Here is a 14,712-nt window from a genome sequence, read left to right as displayed (position 1 = left end):
TCGGCAACATGGGATCCTTAACCCACTTAGCAAGGCCAGGGATCAGACCCACATCCTCATGGACAGACACTGTGTCAGGTTCTAAACCCGCTGAGCCACAACAGGAACCCCTTACCTCTTTATAATTTTACTCAATTTTAAGTGGTTGACTTTTTTATTTAGAAATAAATGAATATATTTTTAATCTTATGTTAAATGTCTTAGTCTTAAATATTGTTTTAAAGTATTTTTATTTTCTCATCTGCCAGAGAAAAGAAGAGTTGTAATAATAGCTAAGTATAGGGGTATACTAATAAGATTCTGGATTGTAGGTTTTTCCCTAAATTACAGCTTCAATATTGGAAATAAAATAATCATCTTATATTTAATACCAGAGAGTAACAATAGAATTATGTTCAGGCAGTGTATGTTTTCTCTTGGGGGATACCAGAGGCATAAATAGTGCTTGTCAAAGTTCTGTTCATGAGTATTTGAAGGAAGATTCATTAAGAACGTAAGGATGTTGGAGTTCCTCTTGTGAGTTAGTGGTAATGAACCGACTAGTACCCATGAGGATGAGAGTTCGATCCCTGGCCTTGCTCAGTGGGTTAAGGATCTGGCTTTGCCATAAGCCGTGATGTAGGTCGCAGATGCGGCTCAGATCCTGTGTTGTTATGGCTATGGTGTAGGCCTACAGCTGTAGCTCTGAGTCAGCTTTTCACCTGGGAACTTCCTATGCCATAGGTGCAGTCCTAAAAAACAAAAAAAAGAACAAACTCCATAAGGACACATTTTATGTTTGGCTTATAAATAAGAATTCAAATGCTTTACCTTACAAAGTATTTGCAACAGTTTTCCTTCATTTAAGTCATCAGTAACTATGTAGTAACTTTGTAGGTTCTACATTCTGGAATTTGGTACTTATGATCCCAAAATACTGATAGCTGTGAATGATGGTTGGGATGCTTCCCTGCAGTAATGTCTACTTCAGAGGGGGAGCTCTGCTGATTAGAAACCCTGTAAGCAGACGTAATGTTTCTTCCATGTTAAAATACTCACAGGAGAGTGGTAAGAACAGTCTTCTAGATGAAGACAAAATAATTTACTGCTTTCGAAAGGGTAAATGACATCTTCTTTCTAATCAGACCTCTTAATGGTTAAAATGAGATTTAAAAAATATCTCTTTCCCAGCTCTCAGCTTTCCTGAATAAGAATTTTCTGACAAATATAATCCTGTTTCTATCTTTGAGTATGAAAATTGATTTCTCTGTGAAAACAGTACAGTTTTCATAATATACACAATTTAATGTACATGGAATAAGACACCTGAACCAAAGTTATAGTAACTAGGCTACATTGGGACTTCATTTAGAAGGATAAGCAAATGTCAAAATGATTTCTTGGATTGTTAGATAAAACAAACTCAAGGCCATGTCTTTGTATATTTGAAACCCAGTCTATCTATTCCAAGAGGTATTTCATTTAATGTGATCAGATGTGATATTCAAAGTCATCAAAGAGATTATATATTGTTATGTCATTGCTCTATTTGCTAAAGCAGAGATGGGACTGATCTTTTAGGGAAGTCTGAAATAAGTTTGCTGTCCTGTGAGCATTTTAATTTATTAAAAGTAAAAGCAGGCAACAAGGACCTACTGTACAGCACAGGGTAATCTACTCAATACTATGTAATAACTTGTATGGGAAAATCTGAAAGGAATGGATATATTTATATGTATAAATGATTTACTTTGCTGTATACCTGATATTAACACAACTTTCTAAGTCAGCTACAATAAAATTTATTTTAAAAAATAAAGGCAGATAAACTTAATTAGGATACAGTTTCCCAAATGTTTAAGATAATTTACTCTTTTTGTTAGGGCAGAAAAGAGTTATTCCTTTATGGTAGATTTTTTGGAAGAAGTTTTGCATTGGTATCAATATATTGATAAAGGTAAGTATATATGAGAAATGGTCTAATGAAGGACACTTAATATGTTTCTTGCAGATACAGGTGAAAACAGGAATTTAGATAAACATTCACTTTATGCATTAATCATAGACCTTGATTACAACTTGGAGCTAATCTCCAAAGCTGTGGATCTGACCTTTGTGTAAGCAAATTGATACAATGATCTCCTCCACAAATGTATGTTCTTATAATCTGAGTTGTCTATTTACACATCTTACTAAGTGGCCTAGTATTTTGGGCTCCCTAGAAAAGATTTTGCAGTATAATTACACAACTTTGCTTATTAATACTTCACCTTAATTAAGGCATCTCCTTGGAAGATCAGGGAAGGAAAGGAAATCTGTTAGTCTGATTCACTGACTTGTGCACATTATATACTTATTCCTATGGTAAACTTGTCACTCTGATTCCAAAAGTTAGTAGCCTTTGCTATATACTATTTAAAATAAAGCCTTTTCACTGTGGAGCTTTCCTTTCTTATATTGTATTAAAAATTAGAAAACCAAAGGGAGTAAGTAAACAGTTAACACCAGGTGATATGATTAATTCTCCCCACCCCTCCCCCAGTTTGATGCTTTGATACCTTTCCTCAATTGTTTAAAAAAAAAGCTTTGAATCTTGTGATCTCTTATGATACAGATGAAGAGTTCCATATAATACACTTAATTATTCAGATTGCATATTACATGGCCACAACAATAAGGCAGCATTTGTTATCAGAAGACTAGGTTTCTGTTCATCTCAACGGGCCCAGAAGCCAAAATTAGATTTATGGATTTCAGTAAGTCCATATACTTGGCTCAGTAGAGAAAGAATAGTGTTCAAAGGCCCTACTATTGAACATTTGACTTTTTTCCTATTTTTGTTTTAGGCAAACAGTAGTGAGAAGTAGCTGATAGACTGGACATCAACAAAGTCACCTCAGAAACTTAAAAGTGAACAGAGAATAAATCAGAAGAATCAAGCAGCTTAGTATAGGTATAAGGAACCCTTACCTCTATGGGAATGTTGACCATGAATACATCACAGTAAGAGCATAGTCACAGAAGTTTTGCCTCTTCTGAGCCAATAAAATATTTGAGAAAACAGGGTAATTCTGTATAGGCTTTTATGATACAAAGTCTATGTTGTGAAGCTGAACTGCATCCAAGCCAAAATTCATGACTTAATTCTATCCCTGGATTTTCTTAACTGTTTATTTTTGTATTACAATTTCAGGCAGCCTATTTAGGAAAGGCTCTGTAAAAAAGTATTTTCCAAGTTCTACTTAAAGGCCACTGTCCTTATCTTCATAGCAAGCAATATGAAAGCTTTTCTATGATGTAATTTTGTTACTTCCTAGATTTCTGGCATTTATATTTCTGGTCATATATGGAGGTTACTCTGATGCCTGCCCATTTCTCTGATCTCCTTTGTTTTGATCATACATTGTTTCATTCAGGGCATAGCTTTAGAGTTAGGGCATAGCTTTAGAGTTAGAGCATACACAAATCTGAATCAAAGGTTTTTGCAGATTATTTATTTTTCTTATTCTCTGGTTATCTGCAAAATGAGAATATATACGTTATAGGACTGATATGAAAATTGAGATACAAATACCTAATAAATACTGTCTTTCCTCTTTTTGCTTTCTTACAGATTGCTTTCACTTAAAGGAGATTGAATTTCAGCATCAGAAACTCAGAAAAATAAGTTATCAAATAACATACCCAAGTGTAAAAGTAAATTGTAATCTATTTGTAATAATAAGCAGAGAAAAAAGCAAACTGAGACATACTTTTATTTAAGGAGAAGCCAAGTCTTACTTAGCTTAATGCTCCAAGTCTCAGTAACATTAAAGAGGTAAATATTATATTTATATCTAGAGATTTTATGATAATATTTCCTATATCACTTGAGAAGCTGAGATTATCTTCGGGAAAGCCTTTACTAATTAGAAGTTGAATCCTCTGCTGTGTAACAAACACCTGACCTTTCCATGCATCTTCTGCTAAAGACTGACTCCCTGTTGTATTTAGTATAAATACTTTCTGGATGTATCAGGTGGTTTTGAAATGTCATTTGGGTCACAGTCATTGCTTGATAGTTACTGGGGTAGAGATACTGTGATGAGGCCCAAGAAACTACTTAATTAAGTCTCCAGTATTTTCAAGAGCAGCTGGGTTGGAGACTCAGTTGCTCAAGCCTCTGGTTTTCAATTAACTCCCTTTTCCTCTCTCTTCATATCCAATCCATCAGCAATTTGAGTGCCTTCACCCTGGTGGAAGGTATGTTGGATTGCCACTGTCTCTCCAGCACCACTATGGTAAACTAACTTGCCCTCCTATCAACTCTGGTCCTCATTTAATTTTCCATCAGCTGCAGAAGCAGTATTCTTAAAATATAAATCACAAAAGACATTCAGACCCTCTTTAAGAAGGACTAAAACAGATTGAAACAAATTATATTAAAATTTATCAATTCATAATGGTACTAGAACAAACCACCTTTGAGGATGCTAAAAGCCAATTCCTTACTTTACATACTAATTAGTGAGTGAAGGGAAAGCATTTATCCTGCCCTTTTAGTAGAAACTTAACATTAGAATAATTGAACTATTGATGAATGAAAATATATAGAAATATTTCAGCTAATTGAGAGTATCACCATTTTGCAGATTTGCATTTTGCAACCCCAATGAGATAATGTATCTAGGCAGTGATCATCAATGGCAGTTAACATCACAAGACAACCAGAGATTTGGAAGTACCTAATAACACTATAAAGTATTGCCAAAAAATAGCATACCTTAATCTGATTGGTTTTTAAGAAATACAGAATACAAGGAAACATCAAATTGCAATCAGTAAAATGTAGAACACGGGAGACTTCAGGACAAACAATCTTGTTTCTTCAATAAATAAGCTGCAAGGAAACAACAAACAAGAAGGGAGGGCAAGGAAACACAAAGTGAAGCAGTTACATATAAACCAATTGCACTGTATGGGCCTTACTTGAATCCTGATAAGATCAAGGTAGAAATAAAACACAAAATAATCAAAGGACATTTGGAATTAATAGGGTTTTTTTTTGGGGGGGGGTGTGATTACTTGTTATCCTTATGTTTTATGATAAAAATGGGAATATTTCTTATAAAATTTTTTAACTGGGATTTGCTCTCAAATAGTTTAGTGGGGATATAGGTGAAACAATTGTTGAAGCTGGATGATGGGGATTCTTTATACTATTCTGCTTACCTTTTTATGTGTATATAAGTTCCCATTAATAAAAGTTAAATATAAATTAATAAAACTTTCATCAATTTCTATAGAATTTAGAATAAAATCCAAAGCCCATACCTTGGCCTGTGAAACCATGGTGTACCTCTCCATTCTTGAAAACCTTTATTTCCACCAAGTTCTCACCTGCTCCAGGCACCCTGTGCACACAATTTCCTCTGAAGGAAATATTCTTCTTTGCCCTCACTCCCTTCTGGTGATCCCACAGCCTCTCTCTCTGGCTCAATCAGCATCTTATAGGAGGTCTTTCCTGACCACCCTAAGGTTGGACTTTCCCTGTTGTCAGTGTACTTTATTTAGCATACTTCACAATTATATTTGTCAGTTTCTCTTTCAGTCTTGTTTCCTGCTAGATTAAGGAACTACGTGTCTTGCACATTCCTATATTTCTAATGCCTGTCACATATGTGATATGGTTGGTACCTAATAAGTGCTTGTTGAATAAAACTCAGTGTTATCTGTCTTAAATGCGTATGTCAACTCAAATTGTGTTTGATGTGAAACTAAGATAACTGAATAAATGTTTTGGTAGATGTAATTTCTGGACTAAGCTCAAGTATTTCCTTGAAACCAAACATATATTTATGACTAAGGCTGTGAAAGCAATATAGGGCTGAAATGAAGTTTGCAACTGGGCACAGATTATCCAGAAATACTCATTTGTATGACTTGCAAATTACACTAATAAATTTAATTTCAGTTTAGTTAGTTTTCTATGCATTGAATTCTCATGGAAAGAGTTCAGCTCTTATCCCTCGATGTAGAGGTCCTTGGACTAGGAGTATCTTGAGGGGTCTTTGTACCACAGCATCTGACACATGGAGGCATTTAAATCTTTGTTTTTAGCAGTGCCTCATGTACTTGAAGATCATAGCAACTCATTCTCCACCAGTCCAAATAATTGTAGCTTACTTTATCTTCAGAAATCATTTATCATTTCAGTTTACAATTTTAGGTAAATCCTGATTCTTCTTAAGCACTTCCAGTAGCCTGCCTCCAAGGTGGCCTCCATCCATTATGACCTCCAGGTTTTCATACCCCTGTGTATTCATTCACACTCTTATTGAATAGGGCTGACTTGTGTAACCAATAGGATATTGTGGAAATAAAGGAAGGTGATCTTGAAGGCTAGGTGATAAAAGCCATTGCAGCTTCTGGCCAACTAAACCTTTAAGGTTTCTTCTTCTCATGGTCTTCTCTCCTGTTTTCTTCTAGAATGATTTCTGATTACCCAACTAAGAAGTCATTTTTAGATCTACCCTTTGCTAGCTTACCATCCTTGCAATCTAGAATCATCTGAACAATTTAATAAATATGCTTTATACTTCGATCATCTTAGGTCATGGGAAAAAAAAACACTACAAGACAATGGTTCAGGTACTGATTCTAATAGTTCTGAAAGATTATTGAGTATGTTTAGAGACTGGATCTATGATGGTTTTAAGGTTACAATATTCTAAAATTTGAATACCTATGTAATACTGACATGAAACGTGGGTGAAGATAAATTTGATCCCCCTTTCCTCTATATATCAGATCAGATCTGTCACCATCACTGGAGAACACTAGATACAGATATCTCTAGATATCCAGAAACCAACTTTTAAAGCATATATCCCAGTGTCAAGTTTTACACTTTTTTTTTTTTTGGCCATGACCACAGCATGCAGAAGTTCCCAGGCCAGGGATCGAACCTGTGCCACAGCAGCAACCCAAGACCCTACAGTGACAACACTGGATCCCCAACCCACTACACTACAAAATAACTCCTACACTGGTCTTTAAAACACAAATTCACAAATTATGAAAAATTCCCCAATGCTTTTTTTTTGGCCAAGAGGAGTGGGAGTCATTAATTTAATTAGACAACTATGATATGTCAATAAGTCTTTATTTTTCATACAAGGTGCCATTGCCGGTAAGCATCAGGGAACACACTGTTGTTTTCAGATATACAGAACTGAACAAATGCATTTTAGCATGCCGTCTTACTGTACACAGAAAACTGGTGAACATCTTCAGATACTAAGAATAGTAAATAAAATGGGTCAACACCATTTGTTGATGTTTATGAATCACTCAGCAGTGTTACTGTAGGCTGTCTTTACCTGAAAGCAGAATTACAATCACTCTGGCAGCCTCTGGGCAGTTCTAAAATACAGGTCTAGTGAAGAGTACAACAAGCAAGCAAGAGACAGAGACCGTGTCTCCTTCTGAAGGGAGAGTGATTTGGAGCCTGGCTTGGCACATTTTAAGAGCTGATATAGCCATTTTAACAGCTTAAGATTGAGTTTCCCTTACACATATGTTGGCAATCTACATAACTGAGATTTTCTGACATATTAGCCTAGGGTTAAAAAGCAGAACATTGTCGAGCATTTAACAGAACTGCTACCTGACAACTTTTGCCCAGATCTCACCAGCTGTCCTGCAAAATCCCCACATCTGATGAATTTTAGTGAAAGCCTTTAGCAACTCTAACAGACCTTTCTTAACCCAGCTTAAGAAACTAAGTATCAGAGACAAGTGCCTGTGTCCACGGGAAAATGGCAGTGTTTCTACTGGAGGTAAGTGTCAAGTTTTCTCTTGATGTTGTCAAAGGAATCTGCTCCCATGTAATCAGCCTGGCCCTGTTCCCACCGCTCCTTCCGTTCTTCTGAGGATACAAAAGGCTGTGTGGTAGCTGGGACCTCCCCAAGTGATAGCTGTGATACGGCTCCTGAGACATTTTCCTAGAAAGGAGAGGATAACCAGAGACTCCTTTAGAGCTGAAAGATCATTTTAAAGACTGCAATAAATTGAAGGTGAGAAAAGCCAGGATGAATTATCATGCAAAGTAGCAAAAACTAAAAAGTATTACATGAAACAAAACAAACAATAAAAGACACAGAAATACAAGGATCGTATGATTTTTTTTTCCTAACAAAATGAAGACTTCTTGACTTGGTGAAAACATTGGGAGAACAAATTAATTGGGTAGGGTTAATGTTTAAGTTCTGCATACCTTTCTACAGAAGCCACAAGAGAAAGCCAGTGTATAGACCAAGTCTGAAAGCTGCAACAGTTCATTAGAAAGTGTAAGATTGATGGACAAGGGAACACAAGTCTCACGATAAGTTCTTGATCTGTGTGGGCTCAGAAAGGTTGAGAACTTAAACAAAGTGATACCTCAGAGGCTACACTTCATAAAGAACCTAAGCAGAGAGCCACACCACGTAACTGTCACAGTATAAAAGCAAGAGCTAAACAATTTGAGACTATACACCAAACTTATCTGCCTATTCAAGCTTATTACCAAGAAGCATCTATTCTGATGGTTTCTGTTAATTTACTTTGCTTAGTTTTGAACGTCCCATCTTCACCTTCCCTTGGTTTGTAACCCTCAGTCCCTGGGTCGTAGAAGGAACAAGATAAATGTGTAGGAAATGGAGCAAACCTACGCTGTATTACATTCAATTCTTGTTACGTATAGGCGGGCAATTAAATTCAATTGTATCCTGAAACGTATCAAAGCTATCCTTTAAAATGCTCTAGGTGTGACAGTACCAGAAATCTTAGAGGAAAAAGGAAGCCATATGAATACATACGGGTATTGCATTTAACAGAAAAAATGGTAGAAAAAAATGTTTGATCACTTTTTTTTTATTTTTTTTCTTTTTCTAGGGCCACACCCAACAGCATATAGAAGTTCCCAGGCTAGGGATCAAATCGAAGCTGCAGCTGCCAGCCTGTGCCACAGCCACAGCAACGCCAGATCGGAGCTGAGTCTGCGACCTACATCACAACTCACGGCAATGCCGGATCCTTAACCCACTGAGCAAGGTCAGGGATCGAACCTGCAACCTCATGGTTCCTAGTCAGATTCCTTAACTACTGAGCCATGACGGGAACTCTGATCACCTGTTTTTGTTGCTATATATGTGTGAAAGTACAAGTCTATATGTACATATTTAAATATCCTGGAACTCCAAGGTATTTGGGTAGGTTCTATGAGATTATATTATATTATAGCTGAAGCAACATAAGTCCTTCCTTTGGATTAGTCCTGCCTCTACCTTCCACTTGCTACAGGAATAATACAAGGGGACTCTTTAAGAGCCCTCTGCTCACAATACTCTTCATAAGGATAACTGTCTCTTAGACCTGGATATGAGTCCTGGTTCTGCCACTAACTAATCTGTTACATAACTAACAAGTTAGGTAACTTCTTTGAGCCTCAGTTAATTTTAATATATAAAAAGGGGATATTAACAAAAATAATACTTGCTTAACAGAGTGGTTGTAAGGGTTAAATGAGAATAGATAACTTGGGAGTTCCCGTTGTTGCTCAGCGGAAACCAGTCTGACTGGCATCTATGAGGATGCAGGTTCCATCCCTGGCTTTGCTCAGTGGGTTGAAGATCCAGAGTTGCTGTGAGTTGTGGTGTAACATGGTTGCAGGAGCGGCTGGGATCTGACATTGCTGTGGCTGTGGTGTAGGCCAGTGGCTACAGCTCCAATTCAACCCTTAGCCTGGGAACTTCCACATGCCGTGGGTGTGGCCCTAAAAAGACAAAAAAAAAAAAAAAAGATTACTTTTCTTAAGCACTTACTATGTGCCAGGCAATGTTCCAGGTATTGTGTTAAGTATTATTGCATGATCCATATACAGTGATTAATATAAGCATGTGTTACTTTAGCTTTCTCTTTTTTTATATTTTGGCACAAGTGCTCATAAGTGAAATGGGTAAAATCTATACCAGAGCAAAGAGAAGGATCTCTTATAGTTGCTTATAATTACAGCAAGGTAATTAACTGATGTTAGACTTGCTATAATCCACCCATTCAGTTTTATTCTTTGTATCTTAATATGTAACCTGAAACTTTAATTTCTCATCCTCTTCCAATTCTTCCAAAAGAACAAACCTCAGAGGAAAAGCTTTACATTAAGAAAAGATGCTAAGCAGGTTGTTACTATAAATGTTAATATGTCATCTTCCTCTTATAAAGAGATTTATTTTTCAAGATCTTATAACCACAGGAGTACAACATGGCAAATCAGAATAATTCTAGAAAATTGTTGTGTGTTCATGTTATTGTAGTTTTCACTGGAAATGCACTCTTCTAAGCAGGATGGCAAAAATTAAACAGGTATATTTAAATATTTGCAGTTTCTAAAACATGTAAAGGGCATCCTTTGTTTTTGTAAACCACTACTTTAGGAATAATCTTAGTATCTCTTTTCAGGCAGAACAGTGGGCTAAGAATTTTATAGTTATAAGATATACCTCTATATATCTTCTAACTATATATATATATCTACATATGCCTCTAAATGTGCCTATATATATATCTTAAATGCCTCTGAAAACCTGTCTCATGCTCTCAGATCTTGTAAAACTTACCATAAAATCTACTTCTGATTTAATCTTTACTGGTAATATTCCTCCCCCATAAAAGGACTTTTTTCTTTCTACAAAGTCTTACTTATCTCTTTGTTCAAAATAACACTAAATATTCCATCTCTACTTGTCTATTAAGTTTTAAAAAATACAGCGTTAAATTACCTGAAAGAAAAAAACAGAACCTACCACGTGTACGTATGAGGGAGTGTCTTTGACAAGGCCGAACTGTTGAAGCAGAGGTAAGATGTTGGTAGTGAAGATGTCCCACCACAGGCTGAGGAACTCTGGATGACTCATATTGGGATCATGGGACTCACTTTTGACACTTTTTGTTTTAGGATCATAAGTATAATTCCACGGTTTGATTTGTCCTAGGAAATGCACAACTTTGGCATTTGCACCAAATCTGCCAAGTGAACATAAGTTGAACCGGTTAGTGGATCCTGAGCACTGACAGCACCTTCCATTCTGTGGAGTGGTTGGAAGAAAAAAATTTAGACATACCTCTAAAACTATTCAATTCTGTGTTAAATATACTCAAAATTCAAAAGTAGCAGTGGATTAGCGCAATAACCAAGCACTGATCCACTGTGGATAGAAAAGGTAAAACCATTAACTATAATTTAAAAGAAAAGGTAGAACCACTTGGAAAACCGTTTGATATTATCTTCTACACCCTAAAAGGGAGCTCAGCTCTTAGACCCAAACCCTGACGAAACACTTATACATGTGCAACAGGAGACATAATCAAAATGTTCATAGTGGCAGCACTGTTTAAAATAGTCATAAACTGGAAACAACTGAAATGAACACACAGAAGGTTAGATTACTGTCCTTTTCCCAATCTTCAAAGGGGGAGTAGGGTTTCCTGCCTCACTGATATTGGGGTGTTCATATGACTTGTTTTCGCCAGTGAAATGTGGGCAGACGTGACAGTGAGCCTTAGAAAAGCCCTGTTTGTTTCTGTTCACCCTCCCTGAGAAGCTGCAATTTCTGCCAGCAGAAGAATGTGCCCCGGGGAGCCTGCTGGTTCCAGAAGAATGAGAAAATTGCAATAGATGTGGATCAAACCTGTGGCTTGGCCCCAAACTCAGCTGAGATGATCAGAGCTATTCCAGCCTATCCACCAACATATGACCAAGAAATGTATGCTTGATTGTGGAATGTCACTGAGATTCAATGGTTACTTATACATTCTATTTTTTGAAAGGACAACTTCTGGTAAGTTCATATCATATTATGGAATACAATGTGAAAGTGAATGAACTACAGCCACAAACATCATGTAGCAAATAGATGACCTTTTTTTTTCAGCCATGCCTGGGGACATTTCCTGGGCCAGGAACTGAACCCATGTCACAGCAGAGACCCTAACCCACTGAGCCACCAGGGAACTTCAAATAGATGACTTTTTAAAATATTATGAAAAAAAAGAAAAACATACAAATTTAAACAGAAATACACAGTATGAATCAATTTACATAAGGACAAAACAAAATACCTTTTAAAGATTAGAAAACTGTAACTGGTATAAATTCCATGATATTGGTTATCTTGGGAGGAGAGGGGAAGCTTTGATGGGAAAGGACAAAAATGGGCTTCTAAGATACCAGTTATGGTCCATTTCTTAATTTGGGTGGTGGATACTTAAACCAGACTTTTTTGTATATACTCTTGTATATACACTATATTATACCATAATACCATAATATAAAAAGTTTAAGAGTGGCCCTATTGGGGCAGGGAGGAAATCTATACATGTAAAATGAAATAACAATAAAGGTAAACTCAAGTGCCCAAAAGAAGATGGGAACAGTGAGTGCCCCAGGAATTCTGAGGCAGGGAGGTCACTAAGAGCTAAGTTATGTGACTTATAACTTGTACAACAGATAGGAGCTGGGTAGTTGGTGCTAACACAGGGAATTCTAGGCAGGGGGATGCAGGTATCAGGTGTGTGCAAGACTGAGTGTCCTCCAATTAGAGGCAAAGAGGAAACTTTGAGAGAAGGTAAAATGGGACAGATCCCTGGGAGCTAGGCTCAAGTGTTAAATTTTAGTGGGCTTACCCTATAGGCAACTAAAGTATTTGAGCATGCTGTACAGATCAAAAGGTTATATTCATATAACCTTTATTATCTCCTAAAGTTTTGTTATGTCAGAGACCTGTTATATAGCTCTCATTATCTGACAGTTTACTATGTTTAAGGTCCAAATTCTTTTAGAACACACTTGGGTATAATAGTAGTCCTGCCAAGTAAATTTTACTAATGTGTAAATTTAGGAGGCTCCTAGATGCTCAGTTGCCCAGAGCCACACAGCTATTTAGTGGGAGAAATGAGATTCAGCACAGCTCTGCCTCTCTTAAGCCTAAGCTCTTACCATCCCTACCACACTGCTACTCCAAAACCCTGCAAGAAAAAGAAAGCCTATTGGAAATTTCCTTGTAAGGGTTACTAACAATCCTTCAGAGCATTTCTTCTAAAGATAAAGTAAATACTTGATATCCCCATGCTTACTCTTTATTTTATACTCATGGTATATTTTACAGGTACACACATACTAGTGCACTTATAAACACAAGAACTCTCAATTTTATCCTTAAAAGGATAGATAAATCATAATGCTCAAATTTGTGCATAGATATGGCTATCAATTATACAAGCAATTTTTACATTTAAGGCACTATACTATAGTCAGTGTGCAGCCCTAAGAAGCTCTATCTAAACAGGGATGAGTCATTTACATAAAAATAAGAAACAATAGCCCAAGCAAGGCAACAAGTCAGGGCCAGCAGAGGAGTGCTGACATTAAGTGCTACGGACATTCCAAAGCAATTACTGCAGGTGGGGGTTTTTGGAAGAGGCTTTGGACAAGGCCTGAGAAAAATGAGTGGAGTTAAAAGAAGTGCCTTCAAACAATAATGAGGGAACCCATCCTAGAGACCTGATACTTATTTGTATGCTGAGATGGGGGGGGTGTAGAGCACAGGACAGGCAGGGACAACCGGCACTGCCTCATGCTAATGGTACACTTAAGCCTAAAACCAGAATAGAGCACTTGTGAAAGAGGAGGTGACACTTCCGCATCCTCAGACATCCGGTCTTCTAGCTCCGACTTCCCTGCCTTGGACTGAGAGCACTTGTTTGCTTCTCTTTTATTAACTGACCAGAAGTCTCAACTCATTGGTTCACATCTGCATGGTTGACCTTGGTTAAGCTCCAAAACAACTATGTGAGGAAACCAAGGCAGGAAGAAGTTAACTAACCTGTAGAGGATCACAGGGCTGGTAAGTGACAGGGCTAGGATTCTGCCTAAGCAGTCTGGTTCCAGAGCCAAGGTTCTTAACCACAACCAGGCTATAACTGTAAGACACTCTGAGAACTCTAAGGACATCATCTGAGAGTGTCATTGCTACTCCATGGATTAACAGCAAAGTTGGAAAAGGTGTGCCTCACTTATGAGCCCTGGAAACACCTCATGAACAGAACAGCAGAAAGTAATCAATAGGAAAGAAAGCTACAAGCAAGAAACTTAGCCCTGTATGAAGATTGTTCCCAGAAGGATGTAAGGGGGAAAACAAGAGCAAGAATTGGACAGTGCTTCTTAGGACCCACAGTTAGACTATGCTCCCCAGCACCTCACTCCATGAGCTGGGCCTTCGGAGCCCACATAGAAGGGGGCAACAGTCAGATCCACAGCAGAACACCACTACACAGCAGAAGTGCCTACACTGTGAGAGTGTCCAGTCTCTGCGTGAGGCAGGAGCATTCCTCTCTGGCTTTGTCTGTGCCCCGAGGTGGCTCAGGGACCTCTGCCACATCCCTGGATACCGGCCTCATGCCAGCTGGATTCTTCCCCGTGTGGCCATGGCTTTCTCCTTGTATGTCAATAGGAATGCCACTGGGGACAATCTGTGGCTGCAGCCTGCACTCTACCTTCAGGAATCCAGGATGCCTAAGTATTTCTGCTTTTAAAAAAATGTTTAAATTATAGTAGACTTACAATATTATGCCAACTTCTGCCGTATAGCAAAGCAACTCCGTTATATGTATATATGTCTATATACATATACACACACATTCTTTTTATATTCTTTT

The 14,712-nt window shown here is 37.5% G+C and overlaps 2 protein-coding genes across 3 annotated transcripts in view; one reads left to right on the top strand and one right to left on the bottom strand.

The window, feature by feature from the left end:
* The window catches only part of HLTF (helicase like transcription factor), a 71,704-nt gene extending 65,934 nt beyond the window's left edge, over positions 1–5,770 (top strand). Inside the window, exon 26 of the mRNA XM_047784333.1 lies at positions 3,593–5,770. The gene's annotated coding sequence lies outside the window, so the exon portion shown is untranslated. The remainder of the gene's footprint in view (positions 1–3,592) is intronic.
* Positions 5,771–7,104: 1,334 nt separating this feature from the next.
* Positions 7,105–14,712, bottom strand: part of GYG1 (glycogenin 1) — a 38,593-nt gene continuing 30,985 nt past the window's right edge. For both annotated transcript variants that reach the window (XM_047784356.1, XM_047784364.1), the window contains exons 6-7: positions 10,803–11,022; positions 7,105–7,964 (exon numbers count right to left, since the gene is read on the bottom strand). In XM_047784356.1, coding sequence (XP_047640312.1) covers positions 7,791–7,964; positions 10,803–11,022 — 394 coding nt within the window. In that variant the 3' untranslated portion in view covers positions 7,105–7,790. The remainder of the gene's footprint in view (positions 7,965–10,802; positions 11,023–14,712) is intronic.

Source organism: Phacochoerus africanus, chromosome 1 (genome assembly GCF_016906955.1).
Source record: "Phacochoerus africanus isolate WHEZ1 chromosome 1, ROS_Pafr_v1, whole genome shotgun sequence".
In the NCBI taxonomy this organism is placed as follows: domain Eukaryota; kingdom Metazoa; phylum Chordata; class Mammalia; order Artiodactyla; family Suidae; genus Phacochoerus; species Phacochoerus africanus.
The sequence above is the reverse complement of the archived record's forward strand: the minus strand, read 5'-3'. Positions and strand labels throughout refer to the sequence as shown.